At 40.8% G+C, this 27,141-nt stretch overlaps 1 protein-coding gene across 1 annotated transcript in view; it reads right to left on the minus strand.

Annotated features, from left to right (window-relative positions):
* Positions 1 to 27,141, minus strand: part of ptprn2 (protein tyrosine phosphatase receptor type N2) — a 115,026-nt gene that overhangs the window by 17,160 nt on the left and 70,725 nt on the right. Inside the window, exons 12-14 of the mRNA XM_046371747.1 lie at positions 8,904 to 9,119; positions 6,380 to 6,583; positions 1,305 to 1,452 (exon numbers count right to left, since the gene is read on the minus strand). Of these exons, the coding sequence (XP_046227703.1) occupies positions 1,305 to 1,452; positions 6,380 to 6,583; positions 8,904 to 9,119 (568 nt within the window). The remainder of the gene's footprint in view (positions 1 to 1,304; positions 1,453 to 6,379; positions 6,584 to 8,903; positions 9,120 to 27,141) is intronic.

Here is a 27,141-nt window from a genome sequence, read left to right on the forward strand (position 1 = left end):
AAACCAGGAGGTATTATTTTTGATCAGAAATGTGAGTTTAACAGTTAAAAACTCTTCTTCATCATGACTGTGCGGGTGTGGCCTTCTCAGATTTGACGCACTTTAACCGAGTGACCCACTAGCTGACAACAGATTAAAAAGTTTTGTTTTTTTTTTAATTTAAACTTTATTTACACAGTGGAACTCATAACAGGTTTATCGTACCAACAAACAAGGCAATGTATGCTTAAAATACTGCATAGATAATAACAAATAAAAATCACACATAACCAAGTGTGACCAAGTATTTTAAGATATGAAAACAGAAATGCTGGCTTTCTGTTTTGCAAATTTGCTGGCGCATATCAAATGTTGCTACATCCTGATTGGTTCATGGCCCCGCCCACCTCAAACCAGTGAGGGGAACTCAGAGAAATACAGAAATCACATGAAATAAATGAAAACTGCTAAAACTTCGGAAGAAATTAGTATGCTCTTGTAGATCCTTTACAGTAATAGGCTCATTGAGGAAATATATTTAAATAAATAAATGATTCTTTGCTAAGCCCTGCGCTGTTCCCTTGTTACTTATACTTATTTGCATTTTCATACAGAAGCAAACAAATGTGCCTCATTTCTGGCCCACAACAATGGTTTTTGTTAGTAGAAAGACGATTTTTACTAGCTGATTTTATTGCCTGTAGCTAGCTAGTTAGCGTAGCTGACTTTTAAATGTTTCCAACTGACTCATTTAAAAAAATGAGGATCCTATAAAGGATTCTTAAATACACAATAGCACACTAAAATTCTGAGGCTAAAGCTACATGTCCCCCAAAAACGTTGTGGAATCGAGAATCTGCACTGTTCCTGTATAAAAACCTGGTGGTTCGATTTATGCTTTAATAAACATATTTTCAAACAGTAAGCCTCACTTTTAGAAGAGAAACAAATTTGAGATGAGAGATAACTTCTTGGCAAACACAACACTAATAAATGGAGGTTTGGCTATAGATGTTGAAATTTAAACTTTCCCAAACCAAAATAAGAGCATGATGGAACCAGTATGGCTCCTCTAAACTCTAAGTTGATTTCCATTGACAAAATACAGTTTTCTCAACAAAAGTGACAGAGGCCTTACTAATTTTCAATTAGTAAAGTAAAACAATACAGATTATTTGTCTGTAAACATATTTTTATGGAGTAATTTTGGCTTGTTTACCCAGCTGTCAACAGCGGTGACAGAGCTGCTTTAGTTGTGATTCTCACAACTGACGACAGAAAAAAATAAATAAATGAATGATGAATGGACATCTGAATGGACTCACATACGACGACGGCATCTGAGCGGTTCCTCTTGGAGTTCTGCTCGCCCCGTCCCACACCGCAGGCGCTGGGCTCTGCCTGGTAGGAGCACAGGGCCTCCCACTCACGCTCCAGACGGTTCTTGTTCTTCAAGTGGTCCTCCATGTATGACTAGAGGAAAACAGACACCACCTTAGCCACCATTTCAAACAGCAAGACAGAACCATGCAAAAGTCAACTGAATTTATCCGTTAAAAAAGACGTTTTGTGTTTGGTTTTGCAGCAAATTTCAATTAAATAAATAAGAAATCCGGAAACAATACATCATCACTATCCATAGCAGCCTTGAGATGGCTTGTTGTGTTTTCACTGAATCTTCTTTACCATGAGCAAACCAATAAACAAAGTGCAGCAAAACATTAAACCTTTGACAACAGCATATCTCCATTAAGGCCATGATCAGCTGTCATGGAGCATTGTTGTCCTAAACCACTATACAGCATAACAGCTGTGTGAGGAGGAGGCCGCTGAAGACCTAGGTGGGGAAGGTGTGCTAATGCGTCTATGTGTGTTTGACCGAGGGAAACACATTCACACACACACAATTAAGACTCCTGAAAGGTTTGTCTACATTGGAAATACTTCAGGGGTGTTTCAATCACGTCTCTCACTGCTTGCACAGCCACTGATAAGATTGTCTGCATTTAAGCCGTCACTTGGAGAAGACAAAATTGAATCCGCTAGAGAGACAAAGATGGAAAAAGAGAAGGGGGAGGGGAACAAGCCTGTGTGTGTGTGTGTGTGTGTGTGCATTCTCCCAAACCAGGGCAAGTCTTAGGGAGCTTAGTGGCTCTAGCTGGCAAGACGGTCTTTTTTAGTGTAACGCGTGTTTCGCTTTCACTCCTGTATCATGGCTCCCCTCCCAATGGGGTTAAATGGTTTAGTCCGCTATTGTGTGAGGCAGAAGATTACAGACTCATAAACTGATGTCAGGGATCAGCTGGCTAATACAATGAAAGTGATACCCAGATGTGCTGGGTTTTTATCCCATATTAAAGGCAGTATAGGTAGGCTGAGCAGAGAGGTGACACTCCTTTGTTACATCCGACTTATTCACTCCTGTCTGTCAAAAGGAAATCCAAGCCTTTACAGAATATATACAATTCCTACCTAGATGATAATCACAAATAAGCTTGTCCAACACATAATAGGCAATTACCCTTTGATGGCTCATGAATTCAGACATCTCCTGCATGCACACAAAAGATATTAGGTGACTTATAAGAACATTACAAATCCTACAGACAATGGAAATCAAGGTTTATTGTTAGATATGGCGCCAGAAGGTGTCACTCAGGTCTTAAAAGCCACAGTGAGAACAAAAAAAGCAACACTTCAGATTAATGCAGCTGCATAATGAGAGAACACAACAGCACAACGTGTGCTGTCTGAATCCATTAATGACATCCAGTGATATTTCTGAAACATTTCTGTAGATTCTCTTTTTTTTTTGTCCTGTAGCTTTTAATTTCATGCAGGCAAAATTCTCAATTGCAAAAAAAAAAAAAAACCCAAAAAAACCCACATCTAGTTAATGTCAATTTTAATAGCAGGCAACACACGTATATTTGCATGTGGGTTGTTGTGCATTGCCTACGCAAACACACAGTGCTGTCTTCCCAGAAAAATGACAGCATGCCATTATGGCCACTTGACAGGGCCTGTCACCACTATGCTCTTGTCACCCTGTACAAGTACTCTCTGCATGCCAGCCTGACAGCATTCCACCTCCCCTACCAATATTACATCTCCATGTACTTGATAAATCCACTCTGAATTGCATCCCATTCTATTCAAACGATGCCCTGAATCGATTGCATTCCAAATTCATATTTTTGCAGCTTAATGCAATGCAGCCAGCAGGCCCTTATCAAGCCCTCCCGTTCCTAGGGGGAGGCAGTGGACCATGGCGTATTCCAGAGACAGGGTAACGAAGGTTTAGTGAATGGGGGGATTATGTCTGCCAATCAGAGGGCTGGGATGGGAGGCCTGGGTGTCAGGGAAACAATGTCTAATCCTTCCTAAGCAGTCTCCTCGGCAGCAGAGGGTGCCGGGTGAAATCAGGATGAAGGGACAACCAGGGGAGCCAGACACAACAGGTAACACATTACTGTCAAGCTCCGCTGTCAAATTAAAATGAACAATGCCGGTAACAGTTTGTACCTGGCGCTTTATCACATGACAAACAGAAAAAAGCTACTAATGTGTATATTTTGTGTGACTAATAATAGTTAAGAACACACTGCTTGGACTTAAATGGAATTTGGTCTTCAACTAAATTTAAAATTGTGATTAAAAGCCACTGAGGGCAGAACATGTTGTGCAAATCAGTGGCCATTTTCCTTTTCCTGAGCCTGTTTCAAAGTTTCCAAAGAAAAAAGGACAGCAACTACTCAACATAATGAAAAAGAGCCTCAAGCTTGTATAATTATTGTTTTTTTCTTTCTTCGGTGGAAAGGTGAATATGCCAAAGGAACACCACAGGAACCGTATCAACATTTTGACCCTGTTTGTGGACATTAGATGTGTTTTCATTTGTTTGTGAGGAAAAAACAAAACGAAACAAATTTAAGTGCTGTCCATGGTGCTGAATGCACTTAGCACTGCAACAGTAAGCACAGAAATACAGCAGCAAAAGCAACACATGCTTCAGTGCTGAATCTAGCAATAATTTTTCTGGATTTTAATCAGGTAGGGTAACATTTGCATCATACTTCAGCCAAAAAAAAGATGAAGAAAAGAGAAGATAGAAAATTCAAGACAGATAAGGTGTGTCAGAGCAGATGACTCAGCGCACGGACGCATCCAATTTCTGTTTTCAAGTTAGATGTCGTTGTGCAAGTCTTTTCAAGTCTTCAAGTGGGCTGAACAGCAGGCCGCAGTGTCGTAGTTCATTTATCCTGACGGCACTTAAGTCTTGCAGTAACATAGTTGTTATTTGTGTGTGTATACTGCACACTGTGTGTGTGTTCGTGTGTGTGTGTGAGCCCTAAAAAAAAGGACCTCCAGCATATGTGCTTTGGAAAGCCAGGTATTCATCATCCTTCTCCACACGGTGTGAGCTCCAAAGAGCAAGAGAGGGGAGATGAGATGAGATGAGACGAGGGGAGACCAGAGATGGGAAAATACAGGTCTGAGATCAGTGATAACAAGGCAATCTCACACATGGTTTCATGAGAGATGGCAGTGGAATTTTAAAGAAGAACCCCTATAGGAGATCTGTATGTCAATCAAGGCATGAAAGAGAAGTAAAGGTCCTGTGTGTTTTACCTTTCTAATTTGCAATGCCTGTGCTGCTGCTGCTGTGAAGAAACTGGGGCTAATAATAACAGCTCCTAGAAATGATTCACAGTGCCTCTTTTGTTATTGCAGGGCTAAATGCTTTTCTATTGTCAATGTTTTCAAAAGGGGCTTCACAAACAAGCCTTGACGAGTGCAACAAAACCCATCTATTACCACCAATACAAGGCATTACTCAGATTCACTCTCATTCATTATAGCCTCCCAATATAAAAGCTAGACATGCAGTGTGATGAATGCTCTCTCCATTAATGGAAACACTGCAAGGCATCTATCCATCTCTTTTATCAAGCTTGTCTCAAATGAATGAAGCGAAAGTTGTGCAAAATTAAAACAATCCATTGTGTGTTTGTGGAAGCATTGGCAACCAAAAGCTTTTTCACCCAAAATAAAAATATAACGAAATTTCTAACACATCCAAATGACAATCAGATGGGTAATGTTATTTCGGTTTTGAGCGGCTCCCATCACACAAAACAATGTCTTCCTTATTTTGCTGCAGCAATGAGAGAGAAGGAGGGGGTAAAAGATGGAAATGACAGTGGGGAGAGAAACAGGACGGAATGATAAAGGGGGAAAATGACACAGTAAAGGGAAGGAAAAGTTGGGGGAGAAAAAAAACAAAACTAAGACAACAGAGCCAAGATAAAGTAAGAGGGAGAAACAGCAGGAAGAGTGATGGAAAGGAAAAACAAAGATAACAGGGTTCTGAGGGAGATGATGTGAGAGAGGGATGAAAAGGAGACACATCCAAACAGATAAACAGAGAGAAATCAGGCTCTTGGTTTTCAGTGCAGAGCCTAGAATATTCATAGACACAAGCAGCTTTAAAAGCTTACACATGAAATATCTGAATAGTCTGTAAATCTGTGGTTCCCAACCTTTTCCATCTAATATATCCTCAAAGGCCCTCACAGATGATGTCAGCTACTCCTACATGGTCACCTCCCATCATGCTAAAAATGTCTTCATCTGCATTGATTTTCAGTTGATGCTTATTGTTGCAATATTTGTTTTAAAAACTGAACTGTTTAGCTTCTGTTTATGTCAGTGTTTAAGTTGTCTGCCCTCGTACTACACCACTTGGAGAAGCAGAGGACGTTTCAAGCAGTAACCCATTATTTTGAGCTTTCTGTTTCAACCGCTTAGCCATGACTTTTATTTAACGATGCCAATCATTCAATCATCGCTTCAAGCTAGCGTGTAGCTATTTAGCGACTTTTAGCCAACTCTGTCAATTATTGTTCATTATTTTAAGGTGTACCAAATGTTTATCCGTTATTTTAAGCTAACTGTTTCAGATACTTTGGCTTTTTAGTTTTTTAGTTTTCTCTCAGTTGTGACACATGGTGTACATAGGTTACAGCTCACTGAATATTTAGATGCATTTTTATTTTTCTAACTTAAATCCAGTTTTAATAGCTATACATTTAATTTAGCAACTCACCTAACCTGTGAGAACTGTAGTCTACCTCTTGGGGTAAATGTAGCTCTGGTTGTGAATTGCAGATCTATGACCTAATGTATTCTTACAAAGGCATTAGAGTTTCTCAAACTACACTAAACCCATCCTGGGAGGTGCATAGTCAATGAGACATGACATGTTGTGGTTGTTTGGTTGTAGCAATCTGATGGTAAAAACCACAAAAAGTCTCTGAGGGCCCGACAACAAACCTCAGCTTAGCCACCTTCCATCTCTTCTCCTCCCTCCACACTGTGGTCAAAGTGAGGTCCTTACCAGTATCATGTGACCAGTGGAGATGTCCATGTTGGACGGCACTGGCTCTTCGCACCAGGATGAGGTGCTGCTGCGGGTGGATGGGCTGGCTGCGGGGCCGTCGCTGAACTGGGACGAGACGCTGTTGAGCCGCGAGTGGCGCAGGGTCTCTGGCCGCTCGACGCGTTCTGACGTCCTGATCGCCATGCGCTGGCGACAAAGCTCCTGGGAATTATAGGAGATAATGGTGAAATGCTGTTCATCAGAAATGCAGTTTTTTCAGACTCTTTGAAAGGTTTCATGTTTTTATCTTCCTTTCATGCATATAACAATAGTTTTGTGTCGGTTATGTGCTTATCCTTGCTGTTAGGGGCTGAGCTCTTAAAGTGCACCTTGTAAAATCTTGTATCTCAGCAGCCTTGATTTGTCCTCATTCGTCTGCAGATTAATGGCTTATCCTCATATATTGTGGAGCTTAAACTAATTATGTCAAAAGGCCATGGTTGAGGAACCCTATATGATTTACAGAATAAATTCAGCAAGTCACACCTGGCTGCAACATACTTCACTGTTAATGAATAGATTTTGTTGTAAAATCTTTTGAAGTAAAATCCTGCACAGTCAAGCTCTATAGAGCAAAAACTGTAGCCTTGAAAAAGAGGAATTTGCAAAGGTAGAAACATAACAGGAGGATTCATCCATCAATCAAATAGGAGTTCCACTGTAAATATACAAACCACAGAGAACCAAAGGATATAAAAATGCATTGGCACAATTGTAAAGTATAATTTTCTATTTTGATTGATATCTCCAGGTTTCTGAGAGTTGCTAAAAGACCCACAGCGACAAAGATTACACTTCTCCCAATGACTCAGCTGTTCTCCCATCATACCTCACAACAGGGCATCAAAAATTTGAAGAGTAGGCATTATCTACTCTATACACAAAATGAAAAAGGGAGGGAAAAAATGAAAGAAAAAAAGCCTTTAATGCCAGATTTGTGCAATCTTATGAATGTGTGAACAAAACAAACACAGTAACAGTGACACACTTTGTCTGGTTTGGTCCATAAGGTGTGGTCACACTTGGTTTTTCTATGTTAAATTCATAAACTGCAAACCGCATCATGTTTAGTTTTAGGGGGCAAAGCCAGTCATCTCCAGAGAATCAATTTCCATACTCAATTAATAAAAGCAAGGGCAGGGCAGGCCAGAGAAAAATGCCCTGTGAAAGCACATGCTATCTCATGATCCATCATAGTGATATTTCCCTCTGGAGCACAGGCCTCTCTAAGCCCTGGTCTTGGATCAGCTTTCCCGCCGTCAGACTTTAATGATTAGAGCCATGAAGTGGTGCCCAGGGCCTTGGCCTCAGGGCAACATCCAGGTCCACCTCATAATTCATCCGACTTCTCAACATCTCTGCAAAGCTCTGCGCTGTGTGCTGGCTCCGAGAAATCGTCCCAGGAGCAGGCAGGGAGATGCAGTTAGCACCGGAGATGGTCAGAGGAGGCACATATGGAGCCCAGAGAGGAGCACTGGACACGGGATTACAGATTTACCTGTCCCCCTCCACCTCTAATAGATGACGAGTAAGAATGAAAACAGGCCAAGAGGAAGTCCATGCATGTCATCAAACAATACCTCAGTCCCACAGCACACAAACAACTGTATCTGTCAAACATAAAGAGCACACCCACAAGACCATCTGACAGAGCGGTTATCCCATCCCTAAAGGTGTACTGAAAAAGAGCAGGTGATTTATATAACCAAAGATTTGCACAGAGGAAAAATATGATAAAAATATACACTTATAATGAACACAAATTTATATAATCCTGGTGGAAAAATGAGCTCATGTTTTTTGCTAAGAATTCTTGCTTCTCCGTGGCCATTGTTACCACACTGTAACACCTCCAGCTTTTGATAGCTAGAGCAGTGCTGTCAAAACCTGATTAAATATTGAAAATGTTAACGCGACATGCAGATAAATATGTTCTGAGTGCCATGCTGGGCACAGCTGAGCCCCAGCACTGAAAATCAATACAGCCCTGGCTGCCCATGGCCCTGGAGGAACAGAGGGAATAGGTCACAGTGGCAGCCTGTCTCCCTGTCAGTCTGTCTCTCTCTCTTTCTTTCTCTCTCTCTCTCTCACACACACCTTCTCAGGCAAGGGAGAGTATTGAATAATTGGATTTAGCAAATATCTATTGGAACATTCAGTCAAACATGCAATAAAGCACATAAAAATGTTGTAAATAAACACAAACCAGGGTCTTCCAATGTATAAACTGCTGCACTGCGCAACAAAAACAATAAATTTAATCAAACAAAGCCAATCACTATCATCACCAAAGCCGAGAAAGCACGTCATAAAAGCAGGTGGAAGAGAATCACTCAAACATATACACACATTAACAAACACACCCTCACAAACCAATGAGAAAATCTGCCGTATCCAAACCGAATGTGTGTTCACCCAATGGCAGAGTGCAGGGAAAGTGTCCTGGCCCTTGATTGGCTCATAGCGAGGGGGCTGGACTAACCTGATAGGTTGCGGTGGCATCAGTACTGGTGTCAGTTCCCAGGCTAGCCAGCTTCTCCTTCATGCGGAGGTGGGAGCGCTGGCGCACACAGAAGAAGGTGGCGGACACAGCCAGCGCCACCAGGATGAAGAGCATGCAGAGGACGGAGAGCAGCAGGAACTGGCCCGACTCCACCCTGGTCTCTTTCACCACGGGGATCTGGGTCAGGCTGCCCCTCTGGAGGACACACACAAACAGAGAAGCACACAGTTAGAGCAGTACAGGATGCTACTCTGTCATCTTTCTGATTGATGTGGTCTATTTTTGATTTACGGCAGCCTCCGTATCAAGTCTGCAGTGCATCAATTTTCACCTGAAGGCTTACCCTGACTTTCCCGTGAAAAACTCAACAACACCATGACAGCTACCTTACCTTACCTTAGCTCCGCTTCCACTCACCACTACCATCTGACCTGCGCCCACACTTTAGCCAGCTCTAATATTGGCCTTATAATATGCACTCAGGCACAGTCAACCCCTATTACCAGCCCCTGTACAGTGCCGCCTCCACACTGTGCTCCACTATAGATATTTACAACCCCATTTAGTGTTTGCATGGGACGGGCTGGCACTGTGCAGCTACAGGAGGTTGGGATACTAAAAGCTTGTGCTTAATTAGCTCCTCTGGTCCTGAGTTTGGCTGGATTAGGCCCTGAGCCCAAGCCGCACAACTAATGGCTACCAGGACTGGAGAGACTGAGGCAGCCCCAGACTGGACCTTCATACATCCATCAGCGGGTGAATAGGAAAGCCTTTTTAAATATTCACACTCGCACTGCATGTTAATTCAAACAGGAGGGCATAGGGTTTGTCTCACTATGGGAGACTTGCTTTATTTAATGTGCTTCACTATCAACAGAGATTTGTATCAGCACAGGTTAAAAAATTGGCCTGCTTGTTGATAACTGGTCCACTCATGTCCATTTACCGTAATGATAAAATCCCTGTGGGCCCCAGTGATATTCTGAGAGCATAACAGTGATAATTAGGAGCAATAACTGGGAGGGATAATTAATGATATCTAAAATGTAGCTACTGTTAAAGATTGTGTTTGCTGATTGCATAAAATATAGACATCACGCCAGGTTAGTTTTCATTTAACTCTCAAAAAGAGAAAGATACTTCACATAAATCATCCTTACTGTCCCCTGTGAATGACACATCAGCCTTTGATCTAATTTTATCAGATGCATACATGCCAATAGCTATACGTCTGCAAAAGGGCAACATCAATAACAGTGCACAAATACATCAGCAGGCTCCTAATTGTCTGCATGCAATATTGAAAGACGGACGGAGAAAGTGAATCAAATCTGCAACATGAAGAAAAAAAAAAGAATAGCAGAGCTCTGACATTAAGCCTGAGGGGTCTAATGGGCTGGCTGAGGGACAGCTACATCTTGTTATACCATTTTCAAAACAAGACACTTTACCTCGGACCAGTAACAATATGGTTTGACCTTGTGGCTTGTAATTGCCAATGTTTTAGTGGTTGTGCCGATGCCCAGGTCTTTTCGATTACTCTGTTGGGCCTGACGACAGTTGCTGCTGATTGCATTTGCTATGGCTCGAGCATGTAGTTTCAATCAAGCATTAAGAGGTTAGTCAACAACTGAGAGCTTTGAAGAGGCTCGTGTACGGGTAGCAGAGGGGAGAAATGGCCTCGATCCAGTGACTCATCTGCGTTCGGGTGATCAAATGAATATACAGACAGCAGGAACAATATTTAGAAATTAACACAATTATCGTGTGCTAGAGTACTTGTTGAGAATGCATTTCAGCCACTACCCTCTCTGACATGATCACACAATAAAAGACTGAATATGTAACACCTGAAAAACCCTCGGTAGATCTAACATTCAGCATATTTTGCAATGCAGAAACAGTATGTCATAATGGTGTAGCGCTTCAACACGCCTGCTTCTGCAACCAAAGTCCCACCTTACAGACCCACTGTTTCGAACCTGCTCATCAACTCCAAGCTGTCTGATTTGACATATATTTTCTCTCTTTTGAGGAAGAAGAAGAAGAAAAATCCCCGGGTCTTATCGAGTTAACCAACAACGTGGCCCTCTACAATCTGTGGCTACTCTTTAACACTTATTCAGGTAAACACTGTAAAATGAATGAAAAAGCATTTCAATCGTGGGAGCAAAAAAGGCTTAAAATACACTGCGAGCATAAAAGAGTGTTTGAAGGCCGTAATTGTGTTAGACAGAAACCAGAGGAGATAAAGACAGAGAAAAAGAGAAGGAAGAAAAGGGAGGAGGAGAGGCTAACAATCACCTTCATGGGCCTTTAGACTTCATCCATTTGCGTTTTTATTTTGTTTGTTTTTGTAATATTTTATTTTACCCTAACTGGAACTCATCTTAAAAACAGATTTGTCAAAGTAAAATGTTTAAAACATTTGAAAACACTTAACTAAACTGAATCACTTTAACTGTAAAAAAAAATTAAATAAATATATATATATATATATATATTTGAGTGGTTCAATATCAATTTGTGAGAATTATTTTTTCACTAAACCAGACTAATTATTAGCATAATCAATACCTGCAAAAATATTTTGATGTGAATGTTATGAGCAGGATTTTGCATTGACATTTAAGCTCGACATGAAATAATCAAAAGATTTTTTTTTTCCCTCCATGAATTCTATTTCCAATCAAAATTCACCTCCAATAAATTCTTCACTCTTTCTTTCTTTAAAATGATGTTCCTCTGTGATATTTGAAGGATCCACACTCAGTGGACATATTACTCTCTGGCAGACTTTCCTCTTGTGTTTCTCTCTTCTGTTCGTTTTGCCCCTGTGTGGTGAACTGGCCAATCTGAGAGGAGACAAGGGGCAGATGGATTTCGGTGCTCTGGATTATTCAAATGGTAGAAAGAGGGTCAGGCAGAGAGGTGTTGTTGGAGCGGCTGGCTATCCATTCACACACCTCACAATACTTTTAAAAAGTATAGGAGGAAAATGATCCCAAGCACACAACTGCCAAACCTCAACCCTAAACCAAAGGTGTTTCTGTTTCCGTTTATTTTTTTTTTAAATTTTTTTTATTTTTGCCCTTACAGTTGGAGATTTAAGATATTTGAAATCAGCTACATTTAGATTGGTTTCTATGCAATAAAATACGACTGATAGCCCTGCAATTAATAAAACAGATTATACATGAAGTGGAAAATTCATGCCAATTTTCAAAAATCTAGAAAAGCACTGGCAACACCAAGTGCCTGATAAAATTTTTTAAATGCAGAAATTGTTTGATCCATTTTGCAGACAAAAAAAAAAATCAGTGAACCATTGAGAATAAATTTTTAAAGAAATAAAGCAATTTGATCAGGAAAAATTACCACAAAAACTGTGATATTTTTTTTTAATTTCTGCCAGTCCTGCTCAAGATTTTTGGAAGTGAGAGAACAACAAAAGCTCATCTGCATCAGAATTAAATTAGAAAAAGATAATTCAGTGTATTTTTTTAAACTAAACAAATGATTGAAAGAGGATAACTTGTGCAAACACCGGGCGGATTAAGCAGCTTTCAGTTCTCAGGGTTTGAGTTGGAGCTGCCGGGCAGCATCAGGCAGGTTGATCCTGCACACAAACTTTGTCCCCTGCAGCCAGATGTGCTCACAGCAAACCACCGGACTCAAACTCCATTTTTAATAGGGAGTTTAAATGAGCTTAAGTTTAGATTGACTATATTTTCATGCATAAGTTATTTTTCCGAAGCTCGATCATATTTTATCCCATAAGCTTTTGGAGAGTCACTCTCCAGCAGACTATCGCAGCAGGAGGGATGAAACAAAATGAAACCACGTAACCAGTAGCTCCTGAAAATATTCTGCAACACACTAAAAATCATGTTCATTCACATGGGAAACAAGACCAGCCTTGACAAGTTTTCAAAACCGGTCCGTTAAGGCGCCTTTTTACGCATAAGACACATTAAAACTTGCACAAAAAAGAGACAGAGAAAGAGAGAGAAAGAGAGAGGGGGAGAAAGAGAAAAGAAACAGGACAGACACACGTCTGAAGCCAGGAGATAATTACCCAAATCCATGTCGCGGGACAGAGCGCACATTTCGCTGCAAACGGAGGATGCTATGTCTTGTATTCCAGAGAGCTTGGTTAACCACTGACGCCCGCCGCAGCTCCAAGAAGCGTCTGTGCGTCCCGGCCGCCCCACAGTCCGCGTCTCCAAAAAGTTCCCCTGCGAGGGTCCCATGCGTCCCCCAGCGCTAACAAAAGACCGCGGCTTCAACACGAAGATGAAGAAAAAAGAAAAAAGGGGGGAGAGTCGGAGAGAATAAGAAAAGGGAGAAGAATGCGGGATATGCCCGCCTGATTTTCCGAGCCACGGAAGAATGTGCAGAAGCCCCACTAGTGAGTCCTTTCAGCGTCTCTGTGCCAATGAAAAGAGATGGGGAGGTGGTGGGGTTGGGTTTTTTGCGATCATTTAGTTAAGGCTGAGCCCCTCCTTATATTCAGCAGCTCAGGAGTCCCCGTCCATTGCACATGTCATATCCACTGGTTGCTATAGCGATGCCTCCACATGTTGTCGACAGTGAATGTTCAAGGAGCGATGCCTGGCTAATAGGCTTGCGGACCGAGGGGCGATATGAATGGACATAGGGCTAGACACTCATTTGTTGAGCTACTAGGGGTCTCTGTGTTCGGTGTGTGAATTGCTGTTTTCTCAGGCTCTCCTTTTCCTCTGCTCCCTCTCCCAGGGATTCAGTTATGTGAGCAGAATAAGGGAGATGGGGCAGTCTATTCTTCAAAGTAGGCTTTTACATTCAAAGCTGAAGTGAACACTTTAATAAGAGGCTACCACACAGTACAGTAGTTGTAAACTATATGAATGCTGTATGGGATATTGGGTGCAGTCTGAAAAATGCCCAGCCTTAAGTAAATTGTGTATAATTGGCTAGGTCTTTTCTCTGCTTCCCTCCAAGATTTGCCAGAATAAAAAAAAAAGAGGGGGGGAGAGGAAATTGCAAGTTTAACAAGTTTTATAGATAAAACTCACCAAAAAGCTATCCTAATTAGCAATCAGCCTGGAAAAAAAAACAGAATCCAATGGAGAGCAACAGCTGCACTTAGCAGGGAGAGAGAGAGAGAGAAAGGGGGATTATGGAGAGCACAGGGAGAGAAAAGGAGAAAGAAAAAGAAAAGGGGCGGTGTAGAGAGGAGAACGGGGGTCCTGTCAAATGCAGATGACGAGTCTTGGGGAGGGGGGGAGGGTGGTTTAGCTGTGTGATGGAGGGGGGGCTCTCCAGTTTATTTTTTCCATTCAGAGAGCACCCCCCCCTCTTCTCTATTGTCCCTCTGTGTGACAGCTGGAGTTGGCAATGTGAAGGGGAGAACAAAAACGAGCTCGCTGTCCAGCCTGAGTCCGTGGCCGCATCGGACGCCACCCCACCTTCAAAAAGCAAAGCCAACCAGGCGGTCCGCAGGGACTAAATCTAAAGCAGCACACACTCAAACTGACTCGACAAATTTTTTTAGCACCTCTAAAACTCTTCAATACTAGACTTAAAGTATGATGCAGCTGCAAAACTGAAATTACCCATGCATTTTGTTATTTTATGCTTTTTTTCCTAAAAGAATCTACACAAAGGAAAGCAAAGCAGCAAAATTTTGTTCCTTACTTACATGCCATAGAGTGACACTTTCCACGTCATGCTTTCTGCACACTGGCATCCTAATTTTTCAGGAATTATTCAGAATCCAAATTCAGTTTTTCGACTGCTGGAGGCCAAAAAATGATCCGACCGCCCGTCGTTGGTGAGGCAAGGTTTCTATCTTGCAGCATTCAGTTTAAATACAAGAAAGAATCGGCTGCAGTGCTCGCTGTTGCATGAATGCACGATGCATACAAGTGTAATGCATGGTGCGAGTCTTTTATCATGACCGCCAGTGAGTGGTTTTATTACTGGAAAGAAAGAAATAGTGGCCCCCAGAAAGTTAATCCCCAGAAAATCAGTCCTTACATTAAGTCAACCATACGATCATATCTATCCTGTTGTCTGGCGAACTGGAAGAGAGCCCTGTTCGTTCTTTTTCATACGAGATAGTCTGGTAACCCACCTGTCAGTCCTATCTAAATCCACACTCATCCAAACAAGGGTATTCCCCTGACACCACAGTGGATGGAAAAAAAAAAGAGGAGGAAAAAAGAAAATGTCTACCATGAACCAGACACCATCTTCACCTGCTGTTTGAAGGAAAACCTGACTTTGGCACCTGTTGTTTTCCTTCACTTGAACTCTGTGTAAATGGACACATTTTCACACATTTCAGCAACCACTACGCACTGCACGGTACGATTTCACAACTCATGTCACAGCCCCCATTGAGGCCAGTGCTAATGGTTATCACACCAGGGAAGGTTTTGACGTGCATTGATTCATTCTCACAAAAAAAAAACCCCAAAACAAACAAAAAAAGACCTATGAGCAGTCACATTCATGAACGTACTAAAGTCATTCTTATGGTCACTGGCAATAGTCGCTGATGTTGTCACGCCTGTGTGTTCCTGTGGTAAGTACTTCCTCGGGGGTAACACATGTTCGAACAGTCGCTGTGAGTCCTGCAAGGCTTATCTGTCATCCCCTCCTGTGCTCACTGCCCTGGTGTTTGCCTCCATGACATACTTCACATTTCTAATAAAAAAAAAAAGACGGAGAGAGCAGCAAATGTGTTTAAATAACAGGGGAAAAAGGTATATGGCACTTTGCCGTGTCGCTCAGAGAGGGAGGATGAGAAATGTTAAACAAATGTCAAGATCAAGTGCACTAGCTGAGATGGCAGAGCAGAGACAACCACTAACGTTCATGCATGCGAGTTGAGAAAAGGGGTGAGGAGACAATAACATGCTTAGGCATGTGCTTGAACAACCAGGCTGCCCAATTTTGAATTTATTTACATGCCTGTCCCTCGGTGTGCAATCTGAATATGCACAGCTGTTAGTAGATATTTTCATCCAAAATGCAGGTACGCATACATCTATGAGTACATACACCTGCAAGGATACCTCAGCCTGGACACAGAGACTGTAATATGTTTGAGCAAACAGAAGAGAACACCAGACTAGCAGCACACTGAGCCAGTGGTGGTCCACACACCAATCGTACTATAATGATATCAGTGAGCGGCTAATGGCATTTACACTGCTACACACCACAGTGCTCACAAGAAACCAACAGCTGCAATGTGTACCTGCAGACTTAACGAACGCATGATACCGTTACACCAAAAATAGTTGGGATTTCTGCTCGGCTCTTTGAAATGGGGTGCAATAAATTATTCATAATAATATCTGAGCAAGACTGTTTCTGCAGCTCCATTTGGGAAGGTGTTGGAGGATTAGCTTCGAACTGTAATGCAGAGATAAATGCATGCAAAACAAAACACATTTGGGTGTTCTGCATTTTTTTTTTATCTGATCCACCAGCTGTTATTGTTATTGCTGAAATGATATTACAAGATGTACGTGAGAGTTTAAGATCTAGAATAATCTGTGTAATGAAACAACGCGCTTAAATAGGCAGAAGCCAAAGTTTGTGTGAAAGTCTATCTATTTGGATTCACAGTACAGTGATGTCATTTTGGTATACTGTTCGTTGATTCACTGCATTTTGATTTTGCACTTATGCTGAGATCAAGCAGAAAAGGTGACACTTGGCTCTCCCATCTAAACTTCCTTTTAACATCACTTAAGGTGCAGAAACTTGACAGCGAGGTGAGTGTCTTAAATGCATTGTCTTGATGAGTGTGTGAGAGGGAAGGGAAGAGAGGGGGAGAGAGAGAGAGAGAGAAACACCATGTTTCCTAATGGATGATGTTCAAAGACACGAAAAGGTCCCATTTCTGGGTTTTACTTGAAACATCTGAATTGCTGTGTCTTATGCTCATCACTTGCTCAGAGAGGAACCATTCAAAGCCTCTGTGTGTCAGCCATGTCATTCTGGTATTTTCCCCACATGAGCTTGTTCAAATAGGCCTCTTTCTTATGTGAATCCCAGCCCAGGCATTGCCCATGCCAAGTAGTTCAAAGCCGTAAACATCAAGGTAAATGCTATGCCTGTCATCTTTACTATATTTAAAGCAGAGAGGCAAACCCACACACATGTAGTGCACTTCAAAAACAGTGTTGTGGCGTCATAGCCTGGAGTAGAAAATCACACCATATCTGTAAAATGATAGAAAATGTTGTAATCTATGAGGATGACAACAGAATGGTACATATTTAGTGCTTGTTTTAATCATTTTACATGTGGTTTGTACTATAGTTTTACTGATGATTTGTAATGTATGGGCTTAGCAATACGCCAGAAAACTCAACAAACAATAGCAGATGTACTGCTCAAAGGTCTTATAAAATTTTTAAACCGAGGGTCCTCATTTCAAACAGGCTGTATTGACAATTGTTGCTAGCAGAGTTTATCAGATGTAGCATGCTAGCTAATTAACATTAGCTTGTTTAGTTGATTGAAAACATTGGCTTTGGTTGCCTCATTCTGAAGCAGAAAGCCTAAAAAAGGTCTTAGATATACATGATGGTTGCATTACATAACACTGTGGGAAAAGGCTAAAGTTACATTACAGAGGAAAAGTTAGCATCCTCGTCAGGTGATGGTTCATCAGGTGATGATGCATCCATGGAACTAAAGATGGTGCTAATGTTGCTGTGTAGAGCTTAGTCTTATTACAATAACTACCGTATGTTTTCACTTTGGACTATAAAGGTTGACTGATGTGTTGTTAGCGTACTGCTAACGTTACACTAAACTCTGATAGCACCCGGCATCAGCTTCCACACGGGGAAATACAAGACACAGATGTGCTAGTCTGATTTTTGCTTTAATTTATCCTTTAATTCAAGAAAGTTGTGCTGTTTTAGATCAACGTCTCCCCTCCCCGCAATTTGTTTATGGTTCAGCCTTAATTCCCAACTGGTTTTAGTCGACAATTATGATCCTTCCTACCTGCTGCTGTGTTGACAAAAACAATATGTCTGACAAGGATAATGTTGAAGTTTGCTACAATGCCATCCAAAATTAATTAAACTAAGTTAGCACCCAGAATTTAAAGTAAAATCAGTATCAGTGAAGATGAGTGCACTGTAGTCTGAGAAAAAACAAATTATGCTCAGATTTGCATTACTCAAATTGACAAGAATTATTTTCAAAAATGTAATTAGTTTTTGATGAGGGATATTGGGGGTGAAAAGTCATTAGACAACAAATAAAATGGTCAGGGCCAGAATGTGATCTGAGTTTGCTAAAACACAACTCAATCCCAACAGGTAATTGAAGGTAATGCTTCATTCTATTGAGTGAAAAGATAAAAGAAGAGCAGCCACTAAAAATCTCATCCAACACTTTCACAGACAGAAACAGCCAGAAAAACACCAGGGTTTTAATTGTTTTGTTTGAATAGAATCCACACTACTTTTAGACTATTATGTTCTCAGGAAGCTTTTTTTTTTATCTTTGGGAGAGATAAAACTGCAATTAATTTTGAAAGGGGAAAAACAGTGAAACAATACATCAAGTCACACATGAATGGTGGCAGGCAGGGATATGTGGGCTGCAGCGGAATAACAGAGGTAGTCAAAGGTAGCATTCATAATTGAAACCCCAGTCACAAGAGACTTAGTGGGCTGGGAGACTCTGATACTGAGACTGACAGTAAAGGGACAAAGAAGTGTTCAGAGGAGAGCACAGAATAACTTCACGGGTTCAGTACGATGTGTCCTCTCCACACCTGGGTCCACATAACATCTCAAAGCCTCTGAAACACAGTATTTCTCCGTGGTGCAGAATTTGATTGTCTATAGAGTTGCTATCACAATCTCAGAAAAACATAGAAGTGCTGCTCCTGGAGATTGAAGGCAAGTCTTATTTTGTTTTGGACGAGTGCTTCTTCCACTCCACCCTCCAGGCAGCCGATTCAGCGTGCTGCCTTCAATGATTTTAGAGGGATTAGTCTACAGGATATCTGCCTGATGATGACTCAATTCCCGATCCAGAAAGTGAGAATTCTGCCCACTAACTTATGCATGACATTTACTTCATGAAAACTATAAGTTCTAGAGTTTGATGTGTCTTGGCCAAGTCATGGAAAGAATTTAAGGAACCAAGATCGCCTAATCTGAAACAGTCACCATCTTGAAAGACATTAATGTTATGCTGTCAGCTACTTGAAAAACTATGCATCAGTAGCTCTTTATGTTGTGTCTGCTAAGGTACTGACTAAAGAACCTCACAGGTGTCCTTCTATTTGCATCCACACTAAGGTCTGCAGTACATTTTAATGTTGATTTGTTGGACTGCTGTTGAATGTGGTGTCCACTACAAATGCCAACACACTCCACAAGATTTCTGGCCTGTTTCATTAGTGATGGTCATGGCATATATGGCATCTTGCAAGCCACAACTTGGACTACTCAAGACAACTGGAAACAAGATGCCTGAATAACATCTGCCTGACAGCAAATCAAATGACTCTACTAGTCAGTGACAGTGGAGGGTGTATTGATGGCTGACGAGCCACGTTTTGGCAATCAACATTTTTTTTCACTTTATGGTAAAATTTCAACTATCGCACCTCAATGAAAACATCAAATTAAATTAAGTCTGGGGGATACAACCACTCTCTTGCAATTTGTATTTAAATTACCCCTACGAGAATCCCTCTCAAGCAGTTAGTCCTATACTGATTCTTTCAGCTTAGACAAAATGAAAACAATATATATTGCTAATCACAGTGGACTGACTTTATTAGACAACCAATGACACGGGTCTCCGACTGTACCTGGGTGTTGCTGGAATGCTGTAGCATACCGAGGCCGCCTGCCTGAGCATATGCCCCGATGATCAGCTACAGCTTGCGTAAGTGAAGATATAGATGTAGAACCAGGAGGCAGTGCGTGATGGGCTAAGGGTCGTATCCCTGTAAATGCACACAGCCACAGCCTCATAAATTCTCATCAGTGTTTCCGTTAGACGTTTTCCCCTGTTATCACAATGACAATGCCGGCCCAGCGTGCGCCCACCGGGAGAGGCGTGTGTGCCTGTGTAACCCTGGGGGTTACTGAGGGGGTAACTTGGCACAGACGCCAACACCCCATACCACTACTCCAGACTCACTCTTACTATAGGGACTGGGCGGGGGGGGGGGGATTGTGGAGTGGCATGCGGCCAGGCAACTAGATCAGCTCGATCTCACTTGACAGGCACTGGCTGTGTCTGGACTGGAGGCAAGTGCTCTGATTTCTCTCTTTAATTACTGCAAATCGGAGGAGCCGCAGCCCATGCTAATGAAGCCGCACCAATCAGCTGGGGGAGAGTCAGGGGCCACGTACTGCAAAACAATCCTCTGCACGAACAGAGCTGACACTCTGCCCAGCGCCGCAGCCTGCCTGCATGTCTCTCTGTCTGTCTGTCTCACAGCTCCAGCAGATTTATAAGAGTAGTCTGCCCCCGAGCCAAACCAAGCAGTGTTGCTCATCGAAAGAAACCCCTGTGAATCCTTAATGAGACTGCTGCCACAGTTGTAGTGCAGTATCAGCTGCCTGTTTTCCTCTTGCATCTCCCATCGCTTCCCTCCACAACCTCTGACAACAATACAAAGTATGGCTGATCAGAAATTCTGAAGGCAAAATTAATTACGATTTATGTCAAGATTTTGATGGCCCTGTAACATAATAATACATTGACGTCTCATTATTGTAAATGCATATAATCAATCTATCCTATTTTCACCCACAAACATAATTACACCGTATAGCTTTTTGTGAAGCTGCGATGATGTCTTTTTCCCCTCCTTCTTCAAAGTGAATAATGTAACGAACAGTGACTGACATGTGATTGCATGTGTTCATGGACCTGGATTGCAGAGATCCTTTTTTTCCTTTTGTTGTTTCCAACAATGAAATGTAATTCTTTCTGTTAGTTCTTCATGTTGATGAATTCGTCCATATTCATAATAAATTATACTAAAATATGCAGGGTTTTGTGGGAAACAATTACAAGACATTTCAAAATGATATACAGTATTTATCACTGACTGCATCAATAGTACTTGACATACTTTTATTGTGCATGTATTTAAGCTACATACATTTAACTTTGGGCTGATTTTCATGCGTTCTTTATGTCTGTTTCAAGTGTGCATTAGTTGGTTTTGGTTTACTCGTGTATGAGCAGAAAGTCCGTTTTTCATTTACCACCACTGGATTAAGAGTCAAGGGGGGCCACATCTGAATCTTTGCTGCTAATATCAAACATGATGAGCACGTAAACAGGCATGTTGGCAAGCATGTACACATGAACATGACTGTAATATGTAAAGCAAAAGTCTCATCACAGGAGGATGGTGTGCTGAGGAAGTTCACAGCACACTATCAGCATCTGATCTTTGCCACTGCTTTTTACCTTCACATGTACACCAGGTTTGCAACGATTGCATCATGCTGTATATTAGGATGAAAGACAACATTTATTACAGCAAACACATTAAAGAAATGTCTTCAACTCATGGCTGAAGGGTCTAATTGGTCCTAGTTATTGAATGCTGTCAGATTAACTGTGCAGATTCAGGTGAAAAAACACAGTTTAAATTTCTGCAAGTTTCTGCACTTAGTTTTGATTTAAATTCAATATACTTTTGCTCAAGAGAAAACCATGCATTCCCAAATGTGATTATTTTTTAATTCTTAATAAAAAACTGAAGATAAATAAACCTTTTAAAACCCACTGGACTGGCTAACAAATGCAATATCACAAAGATGAAGACAAGGCTGCTTTTCTTAGCTCATGAAACACTGAAGTTTTGGAGATGCACAGTTTTCACAGTAATGAAATAAATGAATGAATAAGTATGTATTCATTTATATAATACATTTTGTATATATTTATTTATGTACAGAAAACACCTGTTTTGAGAAATATATGAAATGAGCTGATAGATGAGGAGTGGTTTTATAAGTATAATGTGCAGATTATTTGTCATTTAAATGTTTATTGCCACATGCAAATATTGCCAGGCCATTACAGCTTAGCAGTGAACACAAGCAGTTGGTGCTGCAAAGCCACTTAGAAGCAGTGGTCTAGTTTCATTTCATGCTTTAACACCACAGATGGAAGATATTCATACACCCACCCAAATCAAGGTCATCATATAAAATACCATAACAGCTCATCAGGCAATTTAGTTGACCTTGCCATGCAGAAAGTAACTAGCAGTTACAGCAGGATTCACAATTACAATCAATTAAATCAATAAAAGATGATATGACAGCTGATTACATTTAATTTACCGAGTGCAAAGTGGTTTATGTTTTGTGCACTCACTGAGCAATAATTAATCTACTGCCTCACATCAACCACGACTCAAAATGTTGCGTGTGCTGAAAAGACGACTATGACTTTTCATTGAATATCTAACCTGTCAACAAACACAGCAGATTTCCTCACTCAAATTCAACTCTCAAAGTTTTCTCAAACTATTACTGCATTTCATCTGAACCATAAGACACTCTGGACTATGTTTTTTAAACAAATACTACTGTCCTAATTTCGCTGTGTTGTTGAAAATATTATCACAGACCACTGCTTAGCCTGCAGCAGCGGCTTTTGCTGCTGCTGTCACTGCTAAGGTGCCAGATGCACTAGGCAAGTAGCCGCATGATAAATGGCAGAAGGTGAGAGCTCTGTGGCCGGGACCGGGAGCACCCTGCCCCTGTATCCTGCTGCCAGTCCCTTGGCATGCAGCTTGTCAGGCCAAATGGCAGCCACATCCCCCTCCAACGCTGACATTTAAAACCTCTGCCATGGTATCCAGCTGTGGACACCACAGGTCCCCCTCCTCCTCCTATCCTCAGCCTCCCCCAGGAACCCAGCCCTCAACCCCACTGCTGCTGCTGCCAGACACCAGTTGGCAAATTACCGTGAACTGAGTTTTTGTTCAAACACTAAAAGTGCACCACAGTGTCATACCTGTAGATATAAGTTATCTTGTATTTCCTTTAAAAAATCAGAATCAGATTACTGTTTCCATTTTAGGCAAAGCAGATATTGATTCAGACACCCAAAAAACACAGTAAGCTTATCAGGTGATCGATAGCTCAATTTGGACTATATCAGTGTAACTGACGTAAGCAGGTCTGTTCTGGTCTTTACTAAAAGGATATGCCACCAGCCTCAAAAAAGCCTTTTCTCTTGTAAAATCACAAACAGTAAAGCATCGATCTTTAGCATCGGTATTGCTTGTCCAGATTTGTAAGTTAAGCAGGATTGTGTTTGAATGATATGAGTCCGATACATTTTTCCTTATGATAATTATAGTGCTATGACCAAGAGCATATTTATAAGCCTTTTACAGGATCCTCATTTGAAATCGCCTTTTTAACCGACTCATAAGGCTAACACTAGCTTTTGCTATTGCTAGTTTTGCTAGCTACAGCTGATAAAATCTGTCAGCAGCAGCTGTCATTTCAGTCTGTTGCAGATGGTCACAGACTAGAAATGAGAAGCCTGTTTTTGTCTGCGTCAGTCTGAAATCAATTTGTTTTAACAGTTACTAAGAATTTTCAAGTGGTGAATCTGCTATCATTAACATTATATTCAGTGAAAGAACGGAGACAGCTATATAAACAGTAAGGGGTTGGGTCTACTATCAGAGTATGCACTTTTGGGTTGCATTAAGAATAATTAAGACAAGAGTTCCAACAAACTTGAGAGAAGTTCTAGTTAGGGACCTTACTGATGTATTTTCACCCATTTTATAGACTTATTTTTTCATTATTACATTATTAATATTATTTCCAAACCTGCAGTCAGCTCTATTAGCAGTTTATCAGGTACTACAACAATATAACAGCAGCAAAGAAATCTGTCCTGCACCCAAGGGCAGCTGAATCCAGTGATCACCACATTGGGAATACTGTAGCAAAGAAGGAGTGGAAGCAGTGGGGTGTCCAGGGAATTGATGGCTGCAGTCAAGAGTGTCATTATTTTTTCTTAAAATATACCAAGCAGGTCAGCCTGCACCCACAAGGATGTCACTGAAGCTATTAAGTCTGCTTTCAGAATCATGGAAGTATCCAACAGTTGAATTTTACTGAATGATCAAGATGGCTGAGCTAAACCAACCATCCCCTAAGGATCCAGAGCTGTGAAAATTTTAGATAACACATTTATGTCATTCCAATCACATAATTATTGCACATGTGTATATACTATGTATGCTTAAACCACAGAAACAAATGTCTTCTTAGCCTGAATGTCAGGAGTAATTACTGTTACTCTGATCTGTGTATTTTCTTTATTCAACTGTCCAACAGTACAAGCCATGATGTGATGAAACCACAGCACAGCTGCTATGACTAAATCAGAAACAACAGATTTTTTTCCTCAAACCATCAGTATCAGGTTTTGGCGTCTGCATGTCAGAGTCAAAGCTCAAGGGTCTCTCTCTCTCTAGACTCACAATTTTCTACTGACATTTAACAAATAAAAAGGGAGACATCCACTGTACAGGAATTTAAAACTGCTCCACTGACAGCAGCATCGACTGTCCAAAATGCAAAGCAGCTACAGAACACATTGAAGTTTGAGAGCAGCTCACAACTTCAACTGCAAAAAAAAAAAAAAAAATCTTATCTCATCTTTTGCTGCAGCTGTGCTTTATGAAAAGTAGGCTACTGCTGTCTCAACCCACACCATCTGAATACAGAGTTAGCAAAAGTCTATTAATTCACTATTCTGACTTATTGCTCTCTAAGTTTAATGGAGAGTAACCCAGTATCAAACAGTAATAATTGCAATATGCAATCAAAGAACTGACACAACTAATTCTTTATGTAGACTAATGAGACCAGCTGTGTACAACAACAGTTAGTCAATAAACCTCTTTCTTCAGTGGCAGTTTTGGGCCTTTTTCTGCCTACACTAATTAATATACTAATTAATTTGCTTTTTTGATTTTAATTGCCTTAAATAGCCTTTCATTCAAATTTAGCGCGCTATATTTTTATTAATTACAAAACAGTAAAACAAAAACTTAAACCTAATTTTATCTATTTGTACCTCATAGGTTCTTACAATTTTAAAATCTGCATTGGCACGACGGTCTTCAGTTTTGGTTAATGAGCAACTTGTTTAACGTGTAAACAAACTCAAACGCAGGAGTCCGTAATGTTTGCAACTACTTTGATCACTGATTATTGGTTTAGGCATTTTTCAAGTTTAAATGCCAAACATTCTCCGGTTCCCTAAATATGATGATCTAATGCATTTGTTTATCATATATGACAGTAAACTGAATAGCCTATCATTTAATATTGGACTAATGGTTAGTAAAACCAGCTATGTGAATTCTTCGTTTTGAGGTTCGGGAAATTAAAAGAGGCATTTTACAGACAAAATTAAGAAGCCAGTAGTGTAAATGACCTGACAGCATGCAGAAAGGTGGCCTGGAACCCAAGACCGTTGAGCTTTGAAGAATCAGTGCTAACCAGCGAACTACTGCACTACTCTGAGTTACTGCGAGAAATGCAAGAATGTATAAGAATGGATATGTGAAAGCACTGACTGATGATTTATAACAGTTTTCATCAGTGGATTTTACTTTCATTTTAACTAAATCTCCATAACACCTCCAAGGCCACCTTGGCCTTGAGCTTTTTCTTCCAGGAAGAGATGAATGCACCAGAAAAAAGTATCTAATTTAATTCCTTACAAAAGGCTGAGGAATTGCCCTTCAACAATCTGAGTAAAAATACCACTGTCAACTATACAGAGTAACCGTACCTCTCTTTAACAAAGGCAGCAGAACATAAAAGAAGCAAAAGGTAGGAGAGTAAACACTTTACATTCTGACACTCATTAAAAACAGACAAGTCCACCCTTACCCGTGGAAAGCACGCGTCATGATATAGAGGGAAGCAAATACCAAACTGCATGGCATGGTATCAAAGGCATTTCTGCAGTCCAAAGGTCAGGTGATGGTAAAAGGTTGCTGAGAAACGGAGCTGCTGGACGGTCTTTCATCAGTGGGAGGCAGCTGGAGTCTCCACAGAGGCAGTGTTACTCAGGGCTGCAGGCACAGTGGGGCTGCTCCAATATGACATTTCACATCCAGATCTGCCACAGTAATGGCATTTTAGCCACTTTTAAAGCAGCCAGATTGGCCTTCCTTCACTGTTGAAATTTTTATAGGCGGCAATTTTTTCATTGTTTGGGTTTATTACAGTGTCTGAAGGAAATTGGATAGGTTGTCAATGCGGAAAAGGCAATTGAGGGGCAATAAGGAATTGATTGGCTGATACAAATACTCACACACAGTGCACATATACGCACTATACAACACAAGAATGGGTAGAAAATATATCCTGCAGTGCAACTGAGCCACTCTTACTTCCTCTGAGGAACTGCATTCACACTTGATGAGAACAGGAGATCTCAGTATTAACATAAAAATATATATTTTTTTCTGATGTCGTGATTCTGAAAACAAAACAAAACAAAACAAAAAAAACACAGTTTGAAAAACCAACATGGGAAAATATGTTTTGAAGTGCAGCACATACTCATGCCGTTACAAGATCAATTTGTAAAACCCTCTCTGGTAGGAAATGGTCAGCGTGGTTTTCCTTTGAAGTCCCCTCTCAAATGATTTGTCCCATTCGCTTGGAGGAATTGCATTCGCTGATGGTTGCACATGGTATTTGTTGTTAAGTGGTATATGCTACAATATTCAGGCTTTGTTAGATTAAAGGAAAGCAAAATGCACCGATATTGCTTGATAACCATGCGCATAATATTTTTTAAAAAAGTGGAAATAAATATTCATGTGAAAAAGAGTTGGAGCAAAACAAAATGCAAATTTAAAGTGATCATCCCTGAAGCAGAAACCATTGGATCCTACTGAGTGCATTAATGGTGACTGTACAAATGTAGTTTTTGTTGCTCAGGTTCCTATTGTGTTGTATTTTAACACAGGATGATCAACTGAAGGGACAGACAATTCAACTACATAACAGATGTCGATTAAAACCGAGTCAGGAACAAACGCTTAGGCCAAGATTTAAAGAGCACAATGACATCACAATGAGAAGGCTAACATGCTTGTGTTTAGCAGGTATAATGTGAAGATCATGCGAGATGCACATCAAAATCT

Source organism: Scatophagus argus, chromosome 18 (genome assembly GCF_020382885.2).
Source record: "Scatophagus argus isolate fScaArg1 chromosome 18, fScaArg1.pri, whole genome shotgun sequence".
Classification (NCBI taxonomy): domain Eukaryota; kingdom Metazoa; phylum Chordata; class Actinopteri; family Scatophagidae; genus Scatophagus; species Scatophagus argus.